The sequence below is a fragment of the Pundamilia nyererei genome, unplaced genomic scaffold (genome assembly GCF_000239375.1).
Source record: "Pundamilia nyererei isolate P.nyererei 1_Seehausen unplaced genomic scaffold, PunNye1.0 scaffold00118, whole genome shotgun sequence".
Lineage (NCBI taxonomy): Eukaryota > Metazoa > Chordata > Actinopteri > Cichliformes > Cichlidae > Pundamilia > Pundamilia nyererei.
In genome coordinates, this window is record NW_005187519.1 from 2,052,929 (window position 1) to 2,071,077 (window position 18,149).

General features: G+C 38.9%; 1 protein-coding gene across 1 annotated transcript in view; it reads left to right on the plus strand.

The window, feature by feature from the left end:
- tns1a (tensin 1a) overlaps window positions 1–18,149 on the plus strand; it is a gene marked incomplete at its 3' end in the record, with an annotated part of 125,448 nt that overhangs the window by 91,547 nt on the left and 15,752 nt on the right. Inside the window, exons 12-17 of the mRNA XM_013913163.1 lie at window positions 1,764–1,876; window positions 2,017–2,077; window positions 2,197–2,272; window positions 2,407–2,536; window positions 3,164–3,229; window positions 4,449–4,574. Of these exons, the coding sequence (XP_013768617.1) occupies window positions 1,764–1,876; window positions 2,017–2,077; window positions 2,197–2,272; window positions 2,407–2,536; window positions 3,164–3,229; window positions 4,449–4,574 (572 nt within the window). The remainder of the gene's footprint in view (window positions 1–1,763; window positions 1,877–2,016; window positions 2,078–2,196; window positions 2,273–2,406; window positions 2,537–3,163; window positions 3,230–4,448; window positions 4,575–18,149) is intronic.

Below are 18,149 nucleotides of genomic sequence, written 5' to 3' on the forward strand. Positions count from 1 at the left end.
AATTGTGAGTACATTGTAAACCAATAGAAACAAGAGTGTCACTGTCATACCTAATGTACCCAATGGTGGTGATTTTGCCGATTTAGAAATGCTGAAAACTAACTTAAAAAACAAAGACAAAGAAAAAGTGGTCGGAGCAGTCGTGACGGCAGCCGACCTCACCGGCGCCATCAAATCAAGGAGAAATCAGAAGAAATCAGAAGATGGTACACTGTGGTCATAAAGGGATGTACATGGTTAGCAACAATACTGACCATGTGAATACTGACTGTGGTGTTTGAACAATGCTCCCGTGGTACTAAAGACCGCAAAGTGTGCTGAGAAAATATCCTCCACACCATTACACCACCAGAAGCCTGAACCGTTGATACCAACGAGGATGGATCCACGCTTTCATGTTGTTTACATGACCCTACCAACCAAATTTAGATAAGCATGTCTGGCACCAACAACCGTGTTCAAAGTCACTTAAATGATCTTTCTTCCTCATTCTGATGCTCAGAAGTTCAGCAAGTCATCGTGTCTAAATCACTAAATGCAGTTTTTTGCTGCCATCTAATTACCTGGTTAGAAATTTACATCAACAAATGGTGGAGTAGTTGTACCTAATATATCACTGAGTGTATATCTGACATTAGTCGATTTTTTTTAGGTTTAATTTTAATATGCACAATGAGATTACATGTAATTAAATGTGCTATATAAATACAATTGCTAGCAGCATGAGTTAAAAAAAGAAAATCAACTCAACAGAAAATGACAAAAAGACGTTGTAATGGCACTGCCTCGACCAGGACATTCATCACAGGATGTTTTCTTGTTATAAGACAAAATGTAATTATGTGTCATATCGCACACACACATATATGGCATACTTACAAGCCTTTGTTAATCTCAGTACTGCTAACATGGCGTCCCAGCTTGGTCTAATTGAATTTCACAGAGGCAAAACCATCTGGCCACTGACAGCAGAGCAAGGAAGGCGTGTGCATGTGGCAACCCTGCGGTCAAGGTTACGTTCGGTACCATCATCATTATCATCATTAACAACCAGACCCCAGTAACTCAGCAGACCCCCAACTGGCCTCCGTACACATCAACTCAGTGTGACGTTTCCCAAAGTAGATAAAGGCTGTTTAACGAGTGAAATTGTGTTCTGGCTGTTTTGTTGGAGCTCACAGGCGGTAAAGGTGAACCGCACCGAATGAGCAGGATGAGGATTTGGCGTGTAACTTAGCCAGGAGGTGCTTAGTGGGAGGATAAAGTGATGTCTCAACAAGGAATCGGCTGTTTGCTATGAGATTTTGTGAAGATATTCATGATCCCCAGAGAGCATTTCCCCATAATACAGGCAGTCTTCTAACATTCATTCTATTGTTCACATCAGGTCCAACGAATCCCTTTATCAAAGGTTTGTTCAGTTACAAGTGACTAGTATCGATAACAGAAGACTTCTAGTTCCAAAATAATCCATCCAATCTTTTTACTTCTTTGGCTGCACAACCTTAACACCCGACGCTATCACCCTTAGTCTGCTGTTTTTAGTTTTTCATTCCCTCTCTTACTTACACTCTAAAGCATTTACATGCCTTGTAATAATAACATGTCATTATGGGTTTTTCTAAAGCATTGTTTAAAATAAAGGCCTATGAAAATTCAAGTGAATGGAGAGAGGAAAACCTGCAGTTTTGTTATCTGTCCTCATCTTTAAGCTTGATCTGTAAAGACTTTGGGACTGAGTGCTTACTTTTCATTGTGTCCAGGTATGTGCGATACTTCAACGGCCTTCTGTCAGGACACATAAAAATCAACAACAAGCCTCTGTTCCTGCATCACGTCATCATGCACGGCATACCTAACTTTGAGTCCAAAGGAGGTGAGCATCTACCAGTAAAGCGTTATACAAATACAGGCCATTTACCACTGGCAGATTTTTTTAAATGAAAATTTTAAAAAACTAGAAAAAACTGTTTTTCTTGAACACATTTCAGATTTCTTATTTATATCACTTCACAGGTTGCCGTCCTTTCCTGAAAATCTACCAGGCAATGCAACCAGTCTACACGTCAGGAATATAGTATGGGAATTTTTATTCTAGTTCAGCGTGGTTTGTGTTTGAATTCAGGCATAAAATGAACCTGTGAGGTGAAAAGTAATTTTATTTTAAAGGTTAGTATTTTGTCTTTTTAACTGTAGCAATGTGCAAGGGGACAGCAACACCAGTATCTGTATCACCATTGAACCTGGACTGCTTCTTAAGGGAGACATCCTGGTAAGATAACAAAAAATGTTTCCTTACTTAAACAACAGTTGCCTTCCATTTACCTTTTTTTCTTTACATTTTCCTAATATTATATAGTCTCATGATGTTTCTCCATTTTTTTCTCTATTATCTGTTAAACGTAGCTCAAGTGTTACCACAAGAGATACAGAAGCCCAACCAGAGATGTTGTGTTCAGGGTGCAGTTCCATACTTGTGCCATCCATGATCTTGGGGTGGTTTTTGGGAAGAGTGAGCTGGACGAGACCTTCAAAGGTAATTTTAATTTGCTTGGATTTACACAACACACTGTTTGACACTTAAAAACATACAGTTGTATAGAGTTTTTGTGAATCAAGGTTATGCATCTCAAAAAGGGTTCTTTTTTTAAAAATACACAAGATTAGCACTGATATGACAAAAGCTTTATGACTTGTGTATTTATACACAAAAGACTGGTGGTGTTCACTGTCCTAGTGTTGACCTAGACTACCAAAATGCTACCTCAAGACTGTATAATGGCTTCAGTGTCTGACGCTCTTCTATCTGCTGCTTGGATCTCTGGTTTGCAGCATGGAAAAATTCATGGGTCCTGATGCAGGAGGACAGTGTTCCCCACAGTATTACAGTAAACAGGGTCCTCTGGTGGTGAAGCAGAAAAGCATTCACTTACAGTAACACTGTGATTATGGTGATAAGTAACCAGAGATTTCTTATTAAAGGAAGATCAAATTCACACTAAATTTGCACAATTGATTTGAATTTGGATAAGTAATTTAAATTCATACACAAAAACTGTAAAATAATAAATCCTATGTATGATAAATTGTAACCGTGCCTTTGTTTGATGTGAAACCCACACATGCGCTCATGGTTTTAATTTCTCGTTGTGTGTGTCTGCAGATGAGAGGTTTCCAGAGTACGGGAAGGTGGAGTTCGTGTTCTCATACGGACCGGAGAAAATCAAAGGTAATCCATTTTGGGAAAGGAGAAATTGATTGTTAGCATCACATGTTTTTTTTTCAACATTTAGAACTGAGATCTGATGTATTAGCTGCTGCAAGTTTTTTGTTTTTTTTTTCAAAATTTTAAAAAAGAATTTTCTTAAAATGTATTATTTTAATTGAAGCGCTCGGAGAATACCAGGGGTTCATAAGTGTGCATGTATACAGGCCCTGAATTTATTAGACCACCTGTTATAAAAATAAAACAGGAAAATGGATATATGTAAACTAACTAAGTATATATAGTTATTTATTAGGTAAATAAGATACTGAATGCACGTTATCACCCCCAAATCTGAGCCGGCACACTGGACTTCTCTGAGAAGAATTCAGAAATGAGTCAAGCAAAACATCCAATCACCTAAACACTTGTTTTTGTTTAGGTAAAGTAAAAGAAAAGCAAGTAAAAAACAAAACAAAAAAACAGTGATATCAGCTCTTAATCAAAAAACAATAGTGTGCTTTACTTTTTTTCTGCTGTTTTGTTAAACAGCAAATTTGAAAGTTCATGGAAAAGAACAATATTTTTGTGCACAAATGTTTAACCATTACAGATATGTAAGAAACGGTTTTTGTAATTACCAATATTGTTAATTTAGGGCAGCTGTGGCCTTACATTGGGTAGTGGTTTAAATGTGTGTCAGTGTGTTAAAATATGATACTTCTTTCTTTTTTCATTTTTAAAAAATTTGTTTATAAAGGAAATATTTACATTAATAAACTTGATACGAAAGCATAATGTACGTTAATGTAAATGCATCAGAGTCAACCAAAGAGTCCCTTGAGAGTAAAAGTCATGAGAAATGTGTTAGCGTAAAAAATAAAATAGCAAAAAGAAAACATAGTGATAACAGAAGATTTATCCCAAACAAATCAATGTTGTGTTTGAAAAAACACTATTTAAGAATAAAACAACATTTGTTATTTAAGCGTAATGAATTTTATACACAAATACCTTAATATAAAAATGCTGATTAATCAAAAGTGGTTTTCCCAATAACAGAGTGTAAGTCAATATAGCCACAAACCACTGACAGAGGAACTCCATTTCAAATGTACAGACTAATAGAAGATAACTTATTATTAAATGTTTTAGGTCATTCCAACCTCAAATATTGTCGCTGTATATAAACGTTCTAATATGACAGTGCCCTGTATGATGATGTTACTTGTGTGAACCACAGGCCTGAGTCACTTGGAGAATGGGCCGAGTGTTTCAGTGGACTACAACACCCAGGACCCTCTGATCCGCTGGGACTCATATGAGAGTTTCAGCCATCGCTGTGAGGAAGCTGCAGATGCTGACCACGGTATGCAAATGACATACAGTGACTATTTTGGAGAGGCGAAATTCTAAAAAGGGAAAAATGTCAACCAGGTAACCTGACTTTTCTGAATGAACCACCTGGATAGGAGATTAACGCTTTTTGTACACACAGGAATATACAAATATGAAGAAGACTGAAACAGAAACAAAATAATATATATAGTTTGTAATGATAATAATAATACATATAAGTACCAACCTATCTTTCACAGATAAATCAAGTTCCTCGCCCTTATCAGATCAAGATCTAGAGCCTTGACCAAAGGGAAGGATTTCCTGTAAAGCCCTACACCCTCCTCCTCCTGCTACTCTCTCAGCTTGTCAGTTAGGACTTTAAATAGCTGCTGAAGAAATAGGGGGCGTCAGTCACCCTGTTACTGGCTGCTCCCTCCCTGAGGGGGGTGTAACTTAAAACACCACCGGGCCTAACTCCCGCAAGTCCCCCTATTCATTTCTATCCACTCTGAGCTATTGCTTCTGTGCCAGGAGTCCAGAACTTAAAATGCGGGCACTCCATAAAATGCTAAACACCCATTATAGAAGCTGTGTTTGTTTTAGTATTTTTACTTCAGAGCCCTGATTTTTGAAATATGGCACAAAGAAAGGAATGTTTGCTTGTCTGATTGTCAGCCATGTAATGCAAAAGTACGCATGTCCTCGTAGCTTATGTTGTAGCTTTCTCCCGGATATGCTACAAACCTGCTATACATAGTGTTTGCCTTTTGTTAATGTTTATATATCCAGTGTGCAAATGAACAACTGGAGAAGTGGAATCACTAACACATCATCATCATCATCACTGCTTCTGCAGTTCCTAAAATGTATTTTTGGCTACTTACAATAGCTGCCAGTCTGGCACGGTCCCTTGGATCCTCTCAGTAATGATGAGATTCATGATTACTGCTGTTAATCAAAGAAATCTGCGCAAACAGGAGGATGTAGTCACCCTTGGTTGAGTCAGGACTTGGCAGTCTTTGTAGTGCTGCGTCCACTTTTATATATGGGATTTTTTTCTTCCAGCTTTGCAAAGACCCATTTCATTTTTATGAACATCCCCAGAGAACCGTTGCAGTAATTGCTGTGCTGCAGGAAGGTCAGTGGGAATCGCCAGGATTGCAAGTTTGAGCCTAATTGAATGGGCAGCGGTGTTCGCAGCACTCAGCAGAAAAAAATAACGAAAAACTCCCAGCCAGTGTATTCATCTCTCTAATTGCAGGCTTCGCTCTTACACTTGGATGCGGGCGTGTGGATGCTGAGTCGAGACTTGCGCAGGAATATGGTGTCTGTATTCGCAAGGTTTGGATCGACAGAGGATGCTCTGTACCTTAGTTGTTTTGGAAGACACAAAACTGAAAATGCAAGATTCAAAGAATTAGTTAACACAAGACTGGTGAACAAACGTTTTTTTGGCGTTTGATAAAATATAACCACCTCTGTGAAAAAAGGTTAATCACGTGTACGATGTACATTTGAGTTGGCAAGCCCACACAAACTCTAAACTCTTATAAGCTCTATGACAGAATGGCCTATTTTTAACTGCTCCAGCTCAGTGGACAATGATCACTCGTCGGGTCTCATTTAAATAATTGAACAAATGCTTCATCCTCAGGTGTTGATGTCTGAATACTTTTGAGGTTTGGCGAGCTCTTCCTGACGCCATTTTTAACAGAGTCCACTGACCTTGGAAATCCAGTTGAGAGAACTCGGTGAAAGACGGGCATCTTAAAAAGGTCTGAAGGATTTGGTAGCTTAGAGATGTGTGTGGTTCATACTGACGCACAGGCACATTGACAAAAAAAGGAGAGGAGTCTGGTATGTGCCCAGCTGTTTGTATTATACAGTGTTTTTTGCTCTATATGGGCATGCAAGCTGGTCTGTGTGCTTGTAAATATTTGCATGTTAGTGTAGCTCTGTTGCAGTTTTTCATGAGGTATGCAGGAGTGCATGTTTATGTAGTGCACCTTGTGTTTGTCGGCTTCCCTTTGCTCCACTAGAAGCCCTGTGGTCTGGAGGCAGCTGTTGGCCCAGAGGTCAAATCAGTAAAAAGGCAACCATTTGGCCCAATGGGTGGCCGTAGAGATTTGTACCTCAGCTCGGCTGCTAACCCCTTAAGAAGACAACATTTTCCAAGGATCCACTAATAATCCTAGCTCCGAACCTCTAACTGGTCTGGTCTTGTCATCACTAATGGCCTGGCTAAAAAGCCAAGGAACACGCTATTGTAGCAGAATTGAGGGATTTCATGACAGGTGGGGGGTAGAAGACCTGAGCCATCACTCATTGCTTTACATTTGGCTCGCAGGGAGTCAGATTTTTCTTGTAATTTTTTTAACATTGTCTTGAGCAACAGCTGTCCAACTTTCTGAAGGTTTTTCCATGTTTTTCTTTGGACATTGGCTGTTTTTTCACTCATTTTCAGTCCAATCCTTGTACGTGAACATTTTCCGGGTTGTTTTTTAATGTATATAATTATTAAGAAACTTAACACTGACCTATGAGTTTTTAATAATTAACAAAAAAATATTGTTTAAATTGTATTGCATTTTAAATTGTGAAAACTTGGTGTATCTTGGCATTTTGCGCAGTGGCTGGCCAAAAAAATACCTACAGCAAATGAACAGTATCTGAAAGTCATGTCCTTAAGAAATCAGAAAAAAATCCATCAAAGGTCTTCAGCTGATCCATCTACTGTTCACTAAAGCCTCAGTGGAAGGGCGGCTGTCAGGAAGCTATTCTTAGTGAAGGGAAACAGGGAGAAAAGACTGAGGTATGAAAATTACACAAAAACTTGTCTGATGAAGTGTTGAATCCAAATCATCATCAGTATGTATGTTGGAGGTCAGGAAAGAGGTACAACACTGTCTACAGTGTCATGGTTTGGGATACATTTCAGTCAGTGGTGTTAAAGATTTTCTTAAAAGTGATGAATTACAAACACATAACAGAACCACCAGAGTTCGATCCAACATGCAATACCAACTGGAAAACATTTTATTTAAAAATGAACACTGTGAATCATGGATTGGCCTCTCCACCTTAACATTGCTGAAGCAGTTTGAGATCATCTTGACAGATAAACATACTATATTTACATGTATGTTTAAACATTTTAATAAATCACTGTGCCTATACCGCATTTTCCTACCAAAATACAAAGGAATGAAGGATGACTCCAGACTTTTGCAGTAAAGGACATAATATGTTTGATTTAGGCATAATTAGTCTCCATCAGTATCAAAGCACTGATACAAATATCAAATATATTTGGACCCCTTTTGCTATATTTTATGAAGTCTAATGAATTAACACCATCATTTGGTGCTGGATACATTTGTGTTTTGTAATTCAGTCCTTAAGAGTTTGCAGTAACATTTAGAGGTGCTTCCTCACCTTCATCAGGTTTTCCATAAGTTTCTAAAGAATCATAAGAGCATTACATAAAATGATTGTTAGATAACTCATCTATAAAGAATGAAAACAGCCTCTAAAAACAACCTTGCCACTGGAGAGTGTGTCTGTGTGTGTTTCTGTGTCTGTGTGGTGTACAGTAGGGCAGCATGCCCACTGACAGCGCAGGCCGCCTTCCTCGTTCGCCGGCCTCCTCCCATATTTGGCTGGGGCTGAGCCCTGAAACATGTCTGGAATAGCTGGATAGAGACCGACAGAGAGACAGAGACAGAGAGGCTGAGAGAAGCAAAGACGTTTTACATTTGAGGTGTAATACAAGTGAGGATTTGATTTGAGACTGTGAGGTCTGAGCGCATTGGGAAAAGAAAAAAAATTAGTGACAGAATTAGGAATGACATAAAGTCAAGGACAGAAGAAGAGCAGCTGGAAAGCACTGACTGGTGAGTGGTTCTGTGTAGTCTTTCAATTACAACTAGCAACTTTCTTAACTTTAAATCTCTGTCAATCTCAAGTAATTGTGCAGTTGCCCTAGTCAGATGTTTTCAAGTTGTATATATTTTTTTATTATATTGTTGCTATTTTTTTCTCTGGATAAACTCTTTTTTATGGTATTTCATTTTCTATATACATCACTTTGCTTTTAGACTAGCATCTCCTTGCACTGTTGCCCAGAAAAAATTACAAGAGTACACATTTCTGTCTATTCAGTCTATAGTCGAGTCTGTTTGTCTGTTTATTAGGTTTCCATGTCAACAGTGTTGCTTCCTGTGTGTTTGGCACCTATGTGGTATAAAATGACTCATGGAGCGAGCAATTTGTGTGTGGAACATTTTATGAGCGGGCTGCAATTTGGGTACACCAAAACTATTAGGGACCTCGGTTGGCTGGTAACGTCGTGTGAGCTGCAGAAAGCTTGGACTGTGACACAGTTCATGTAGGAATGAATTTCTTTTTAAAACGATGTTTGAACAATCGTAACTTTTGTAGTGAGTTGAAAATTTTGCCGCATGAGATGATACAAAATTATACAAAATTATATTCCAAGATCTGTTTAAAAACTGTTACGCGAGATTAAACTGTTGAGTCTGACTTACCTTCAGTTGCTCAGCAGATACTCATTGACAGATGATCCCTAATTAGACTCGACTTAATCATTCTCTCTCTGCTTGAGCGGGCAGCGGTGTGTCTGAAGCACACAGGCCGACACCAAACAGCTGTTCTGACTTGGACAAACACAGTGTGTGGTACTGCAGGCTGATAGTAACCTCCCTGCCTGTTATCCTAACGGAAACCCAGCTTCTGCATTCTGTGTCGCTCCAGTGACAGACAGACACTGGTGGTGGTGTTTTTTTTCCTCAGTCATTGCCATTTTTTATCATTAAAAAGCCTAATTACAAAAAATTAAGCTATATAATTGAATTAAGAACATTTACTGGCAGATCTACTGTACACATTAAACGTTTGCAGAGATAAAACCCTGAGACATGGAGTGCAGTGGGGTATTTTAAAAGCAGCCTGCATGTGTGTGCCTCGCATGACCGCATAATGCTTCTAGTTAGACTTCTTGCTGACAGCACGGTGAGCGGTGGCAGCAGGTTCAAATCCCAGCAATGGAAACCCTGCTGAGCGTGTCCCCATCTCTTAATGCCTCCTTTCTCCTACTGTCTGCCTCGATGTCTCCGTGTAGCTTTATATAAATTCTCGCTGTCTGCCACCCTGCTTTTTCCCATTTTTCAAACAGCTTTGGTCAACGCAGGCTCATTTATGACTGTTAGTATCCAGTATTTAACATACATTTTACTCATGTTAAGTTGTCAAATATTAAGAAATGTGTCATAAAAAACAGAAAAAACCCCCACATTTGTATATTGGTGCTATAGGAATGCAGCAGAGGTAAATATGGTCGTGGAAAGCTCTGACAGAGTCAGGGGATGACAGACCGGCACCTGTGCAGACAGCATGCAGATGATGATGTCTTGATGATGTCACGTGTGGCAGTTAGCAGAGCACGCCACGTCCAGAGACAGGCACTCCAGATATGCTGGTGTGATTCTAATTCTGATGTTCTTCTCATCACATACTGACACTTTATTGGGACCTGTTGCTGTCACATTTGAATGCCCTGACATGCAGCATTTTGCTTCAGAAAGGCATGTGACAGGATGATGAAGCCTAGGAAAACATTACATTTCAGGACAAACATAGCCTTTGACAATCTTTTGCCCTTGACCCTGAACTGGATGGATGGATGGATGTTTGGTTGGATATTACACATTACTCATTACTTTTCTTAAAAGTTACTTAATTGCATGCCAGAGAACGTAATCGGCTGCACTACTCCAGTGTTAATTTTGCTGACCAAAGTTTCTCCCGCCAACCTTTTATTTTTTGACAAAAACAAGACAATAAAGACAATAGCTAAGTAAAAACTCTCGAGCAAAAAAACTGTGATGAAAGGAATAAAAAGGAGATGAAAATGTTCTGGAGTGATGAGATCCAATCATAACTTATTTAGTTTTGTAGAAAGCTGGGAAGAGTTTGGAAATGACCCAATCAGAAGCAATCTCCTTGTAAGATTGGATGCACACATTTGATTGGTACAGCTTCAAAATTTTCTCTCAAAATTACCACACGTTACTTGTCTTAAATTACCCAGAAAGCAATATTTACCTGTTAATTGTTATGTAATTACTAAATGTAATAACAGTAAATGTAATAACAGTAATGTATTATGTTACTGTTACTTTAAAAAATTACTGTTACTTAATGACACTTGTTATTTTGTAACTGCTCAATACCTTGTTGTGCTTAAGCAGTTTCTGCTTCCTATTGTTGCTTTTCTTCTCGCCACTTTCATTTCCTCTTCTACCTTTCCAAACATTGTTGTGCATTTCAAGTTTAAATTCTACATTTTCATGATTGCTAGTGTTATTGCTCTTTGTGCGGCCTTGTGCATGTTTACTGGAACTTGCCTTTGAGCAGTGTTCCTCTTCTGCATGCGACCTCTAGATTGGGAATAAAGATTTGGATATTTTAACTTTTACTTGTTACTGGTATTCAGAGCTCCTGTCTTTTTCTCCTGCAGCAACTAGAACAGGTGATCAATTATACTGTAGAATTCAAATTCAAATTTTATTTGTCACACACACACAACCATACACAGTATGACATGGGGGTGAAATGCTTGTAGCTGTACAATGCCCGACCATTAAATGACAGAAGAAAAGTTTTACAATATTTACAATTTACAGTTTACTACAAAATTTACAAATTAACTTTACATTAATTTACAGTAAAGAATGTGCAAATAGCAGAAGAGATTATAAAGATTATAAAGATGATAAATTATAGGAATATAGGAAATGTGTGGTGGTGCGTGTGGGAGTCCAGTCTTATAGTGACACAAAAACAAAACAGCACACTGAAACATTGAAAAAGAAATTCACACTTTAAATCCCTGCTAATGACATTTTTGTACAGATGGACCCACGTTGCAACACAAATTTGCAATAATGGTACTTCATGGCCTCCTATTATTGTTATCGCCCTTATTTTACATCGAGCTTCACCCCAAAATGGTAAAAATGGTTCTTTGAGGTTTAGCTTAACAAGAAATCCCATATCTTCCAATCTCCAGCTTGATCTGACAGTTCTTCTCTTGCATGAATAAAAATGAGTTGACATGAATCAGATGCTGCTGGCAGACGGTCAGACATAGCTTTTTATGACAGTTACTCAGATGACAGAGAGACAGATGGATGACATCACCCTGAAAGTAATCTCGGAGACAGACACTGATACAGACGCATCACCTCAATTCAAACTGTGACAGCCGGACAGTGACAGATAGACCGAGAGACAGACATGGCAAATATAAAACCATGGAGGCGACAGTTTTCCTTGTGCTAGTCACTGATACGCCAACCATGACACCTTTTCACCGATGGACTGTCACATCATCCTGTCTCACTTTCTCTCTAATTTTCTGCTGTGAAGTCCAGGACGTGGCTGAAATTTTTGTTTTTAGAAAAGTAAAATAGCTCAGCTTGGCTTTAATAGATTTGTATTTTTTCAGGAATTTTCAATAAAAAAAAACCACACGTATATGTCTTAAAATGAATGATTCCATAACTGAAATTGATGCACAATAAAGAGTTTATTTGCAATATCACCCTGTTTTGAGCCCCCTCTTCTAACATATATCTCACGCTCACACACATGAACACAGCTCTTTAGGGCAAGTCAGTCATTTGTCAGTCAAACCCAGTCACCCTCTGGTGGCATGCAGACTTGCCGTCGTCACAGTGGTATGAAAGCTGTGAAGGTGAATGTCACATCCTCCTGTGAGACATTGGATGAGTTGCTGACATCACCGCATGTATGTATATAGATGTTTGTGCATGTGCAGGCCTGCCTCTGTACGTTCAAAGCTTTGTTGCCAGTCATGATCTTATTGGATCATTTAATATAGTCAAGTAAAAAATGTGCATAGCGATTCAGGAGCTTGTAGAACCACCTTTAGCAAAATTATTGCACTTTGAAGTGATTGTTTTATGTGAATGACTTTCACATTATTTTCGAGGAATTTTGGCTCACTCTTATTTACATTGGCGTCAGTTCAATGATATTTGCAGGCAATCGTTCATGCACAGGTTTCATAAGATCCTGCCACATTATTTTAATCACACTGAGGTCTGTGCTTTGACTGGACAATTGTGATACCTTCATTCTGCCATTCTGTGGTAGATGTGCTGCTGCGCTTGAGATCATTGTCCTGTTACATGACCCAGCCAAGCTTTCGCCATTGGGACAAATGGCCTCACATTTGACTCCAGACCAGCGGTCCCGAACCCCCGGGCCTCGGAGCGGTACCGGTCCGTGAGTCGTTTGGTACCGGGCCGCGAGAGTTGAGGCTCAGGTGTGAAATGTATGCTTTTCAGGGTTTTTATCGGTTTTCAGCGTTATTTTGTTATCTTTAGCTCGGTTTTCCTGGGTCTTTTCACGTGTGTTATGAATAAATCTTCTTTTTTACGGTACCGGTACTAGTTTTATTTTGTTGTATTTATCCGCAACACCATAAAGGCCGGTCCGTGAATATATTGTCGGGCATGAACCGGTCCGTGGCGCTAAAAAGGTTGGGGACCGCTGCTCTAGAACACTTTGCTATACAGTGGAGTTCATGGTCTAATGCAAGTTACCCAGGTCCTGTGACTATAAAACAATCATCACCCCTCCACCACCATTCTTGAGAGTTGATGATGAGGTCTTTTGTGCACATGTGCTGGGTTTGTCTGCACTTTTGTCTAATCTGTCCAAAGGACATTGTTCTAGAAGTCATTGGGTTTGTAAAGATTCACCTGTGATAACCTAAAACAAACTGTCATTTTTAAAATAAGGTGTTTTTCCTGGAAACCATACTAAACACACTTGTTCAGCCTTTTTCAAATTTTACCCTCATGAACTTTCACATTCAGCATGCTAACTGAAACCTGTAGAGTCTGAGGTGTAGCTCTTGAGTTTCTTTGCAGTTTTTCTGAGCACTGTCTGACCTTGATGGAACATCCACTCCTGGAACGACTGCGGCATTGTGTTTACACACCTGAATGCTCCCATCCAGCAAACTGCCAAAACTCCTCACTTCACACTGATGATCAATTAATCAAGTCCATTTTGTTTAAAAACAGAAGCTCTTAATTCCTGTGGAATCAGCAGCGATGTAATTACACCACTGTGTGCATAGAGTAATGTAAAAACTTCACTGTATGTCTTTGAACTTATTCTACAGCTAAAATAAAGTCAATTATATTTAATACATTAAATTACCAATAAAATGTACACCTTAGAATTCTAAAACGATTGTATTACACAGAAAATAGAAACATTTGAAATGTGACTTACAATGCTTCCTGTTGCAAAACAGAGTGAAAATGTTTTCACAGTTGACAACGCTAACTGTTAGGCAGACACACTCCCAATTTCAAAAAGACCTTCATTGAAGAGGTAACATTATCTGTGTCCACGAAAGCTATAATTTCACACCTCTTCTCTAAGTGGGTGAGAGACACGCCATATGGGTCCATTTAATCTTGCACGTAAACTTTAAATGTGCTTCTATATTTAAATCTGTCTATTTTGAAAAAATGGCTCCTATATTTTAGAAGGTCACGGTCTGCCCTTTAGGCGTGTTCAGCTTATCTTAAGGTTGCAACCCTTGAACACCACGGCACAGCTGGGAATCTGTGTCATTTTGTATAGTCAGTAATTTACCTAGAAAACTGTAACATCTGTATAAAAATTACATTCAATATGAACAAATTGACCAATATTCTATCACTATGCCAACAAATCAAGTTTGAACTCTACTTAAATGAATCATGACTACAGAGAACATGCTGGATAACTAAATTATTTTTGTTTTGTAAGAAAAAAAACAATACATGTTGGAACAGAAGTATTGTACATATGACATGTTGACAGTATACAGTATCAAATGATATGCTAACTATGTTTTAATTGAGATATAGGTATGTTGGCAAATGGGACACTTCAATCAACCTGTCTGCTAATCCTGAATGTACTAACAATGTGTGTAATCTCCATCCCAGCTGGATGGATACGGCAATAACAGTTTGTGTAGCACGTTGTCTATTTATAATAAGCTATTGGACGCAGGTGTTTAAATGGCTTTTTAATTGTTTCCAAGGCTGTGATGTAGCAATGAGACACTCAAGTGAACACTTAAGAGAATACAGCTCAGAGCCAGGTGCTACGTGTGGATGTATGCGTGTCCACGTGCAACACAGCATGAGTAATGCCTCTGGCACTTTCGTGAAAAAGGACAGCACCTGTTACTTGAGGGAATACAAAGCATGCACAGGCACAGGTTTGAGTCAGAGTGTGTGAGTAAGAGAGACTGAAAGACTCTGACAAAGTCAAAAGCTTTTTTTTTTCTTGCTTCAATATGTTCAAATATTTCTTTGAGCTGATTTGGCTTCATCTACATATTAAAAATAGTAGTAGTGATGGCATGGCATTGTCCTTTTGCAGCAGAAGGAATGGCATGTTATACTTGTTAACTGGTGTAAGAAGCAAGCTGTAAGCTTTTTGTGTTAGCCAAGGCTTGGTGACTCAACCAATCTAATTTGAGGCCCACTGCAGCTATTTATCGACACTATAAGAAAGCAATTTGTTCTATGCAGCTGGAGAGCTGCTTGTTTGTGTCATTCATAATAATGGTCACTGGATTAAATACCACACTGGAGCTCTGCTCCCTAACATTGACGGTTCTACGATAGGCACCAGGCTGGGACATGATATATCTTTTGACTGTTGGCATAGTTGGACATTAAATGTATTACTATGTCTGTATTTCATAAGCAAAGTCAAATCTAGGACATGTCATTTTTAGTCCTTTGGCCAGTGCTGAGACTTAAGTAGCTTCTGATAAGTTTGGCTATTCATATTTCTAAATCTTGCAAACATAAAAAAATCCATATATTCTTGTATTAATGCCCTTCTCTCAGGCAGTAATGATGTTATATGAATGTTATAGTAACTATAACGGTCTTATAATATCACATAATTGCTGGACTTTTCTGATGATAGAAGCTCTGACATCCCAAAATTGATAGCTGACTGCCTAAAACATGTGACACGTTTTCAGCCAATGCATGAAATCCTATTATTCTGTCAGACGTTGCTTGCATCTTGGAGAAATGAGTGAGGAGTGCTCTGGATCCTGTGCCTTCCCATACTGGCCAGGAGATGGCAGGTCAGATTGTCTGAAAACTTTCATTCTTGCAAGACAGTAGTGAAAACAGTAAATTTTCTATATGACAGATTCCCAAAAACATCTCAGGTTTAGCAGAACTTGCATATTCTGAAACAGAAACAATGATCATTGCCTGGCTGAAGGGAACTCTGGCAGGCTGGTTATTTGCAGCATGCTCATCCCTTGGTATTCCAGATGAAGGTCAAGCTCTTTTAACACTAGTCTACCCCTCTTCCTTTACGCTACATCTGGAGCAGATGTGCATACCACTTAATGTTTGTCTCCCAATGTTTGCACATACCAGCGTGAGTCTGGGACGAGTGTAAAAATGTAGTGAAAGTCTCAAATTCTTTGGTTCTGTTCTCTTCAATGTGACATCTAAACAAGTTAAAAACAAAAAATACCAAAAATAAAAATACCCCAAACCATCTTTAAAAAGATCAAATTCACTACAGAAACAATCACCCTGTGAGTCAGAGACTGGTTTCACTTTTGTAATTTTATCCCACTGGCTCATTTAACATCTGTTAGTTGGCGAGACCAAATTAGGTATTTGTGGGTCTGTTAGATTTTTGATCCACTGGAAGCTGATACTACACTGTTACCCAGATGCTGCTGCTCTGTGCGTTTTTAGTTTGTCCCATCTGAGCCATAACATGGCAAATGGCAGTGTTTGTTCCGATGATTTACAATCACTATGGGGTTAAATTGCAGCTGGAAAAGTGCCATCGTGGCTTAGTCAAGTCTAAAAGAGCATGTTTTATCAACCAGAACAAAGGCATTTTCTATTCTGTTAAAGGTCAGAAGGAGGAAAAGACCGAGAGCTCAGCTGGTGGAAAATATGCACAACCGATCTCTGAAAAGTCTTATGTTTCTAATATAATTAATAGAGTTTATGGGATTCTTTTAAACAATAGAACCTCCCACTTATTAAGGATTTAAAGTTTAGGATGTGGGGGAGTGAGTGAGATGCACAGTAAAGGGATCCCCCTAATGGCATTACAAGGCAGACAGATGGTGCAGGAGTTGTAGTTTTTTTTTTTCCAGGCACATGGGTGGAGGTAGAGGTGGTGACATTGGTGGAGTTCCTCCCCCGCTGCCGGGAACGCTCAGTGATCATCCCAGAGTGCCAACTCACCCCTTGCGGGTGTTTCAGTGGTACAGCCCCACCTCGCTCCAGAAGAGCACATGTCGGGTGACATGAATCAGAGAGGACAGGGGGAGTGAGAGAAGAAGCTCAGAGGCAGAAGGTTTAGTCACTGAGAGACTCCGAAAGGACTTCCGAATTGTAGATTGAAACGGAATCACTGTTTTGAAAAGGAAATATTTAATCTTTCCTGATTTTTTTACTTAATCATCACAGGAAAAAAAAATTGGAAGTTTGATCTACAGGTAAGGATGTTTACATGAGTTTGATTTAAAATATAAATATGGGTTTTAGAACTTGAAGAAACTTAATATAAGAAACATGAATATTTAAAGTGTATATATTGCTGGCAAGAACAAAAAGATTCATTATTTTGGCTTAAATCTTTATGCGTAAGGCTTTGGAGTAATTCAGCAAGTCCAAACAAAATGTAACTGTAAACCTGGAATTATGCTTTCATAATGTGCCAACACTAAAAGCAACCACAGGGACAAACTGTGATTATGGCTTCGTCCCCTGTCCTCTCATTCTTGTTGCTACTGTGGCCGTGAGCTGTTGTTGACATGGGTTTGGAAATAGCTGAGGTCTGAGTGATTCACCATCTGTCCCCAGGGGTCGCTCAATTTGGAACACCCTACATATGAGCCATGCTTCTGTATATGTTGTGTATCACTCTGCATATGCACACTAGATACTGAAAGCCACTGCTGTCGCATGACTTTCCTTCTTGTAAATATGTTGGTAGTACCACAGAATGATTTGTTGCTGGTGTAAAACTACATTTTTAAATAGCTTATCTTAACTTTTTAAAATACAGTTTAAAATACAATTAGACTGTGTATTTATTATATGGATAAAATATTGGAGCATATGGCATAAGACCTATCTTTGGTGTTCATGTAAGAGGTGAACGGGAAGAAAACCTCCAAGTGATATCTCTGTAGTAGCCAGGGGGTGCTTGAAAAGATTAGTTCGGTTAATGTGAAAGTAAACTTGTGTTTGCAAATGGTATGGCTAAACAGTCGAAATTGTCAGCCGAATATAACAATAGCTAGCTAAAAATCTCAATTTAATAATTCAATCGTCTTAGCGGAGTGTTACGCTCAGTAAGTATCGATGTACCTATGGATGCAACTTCCCTGTTGGCAACACATTTTTGGAAGACTACAAGCACAACAACCAGCTGATCTGAGCAGAGTCAGGCCGAGCATAGACAAGTAATACACAATAAA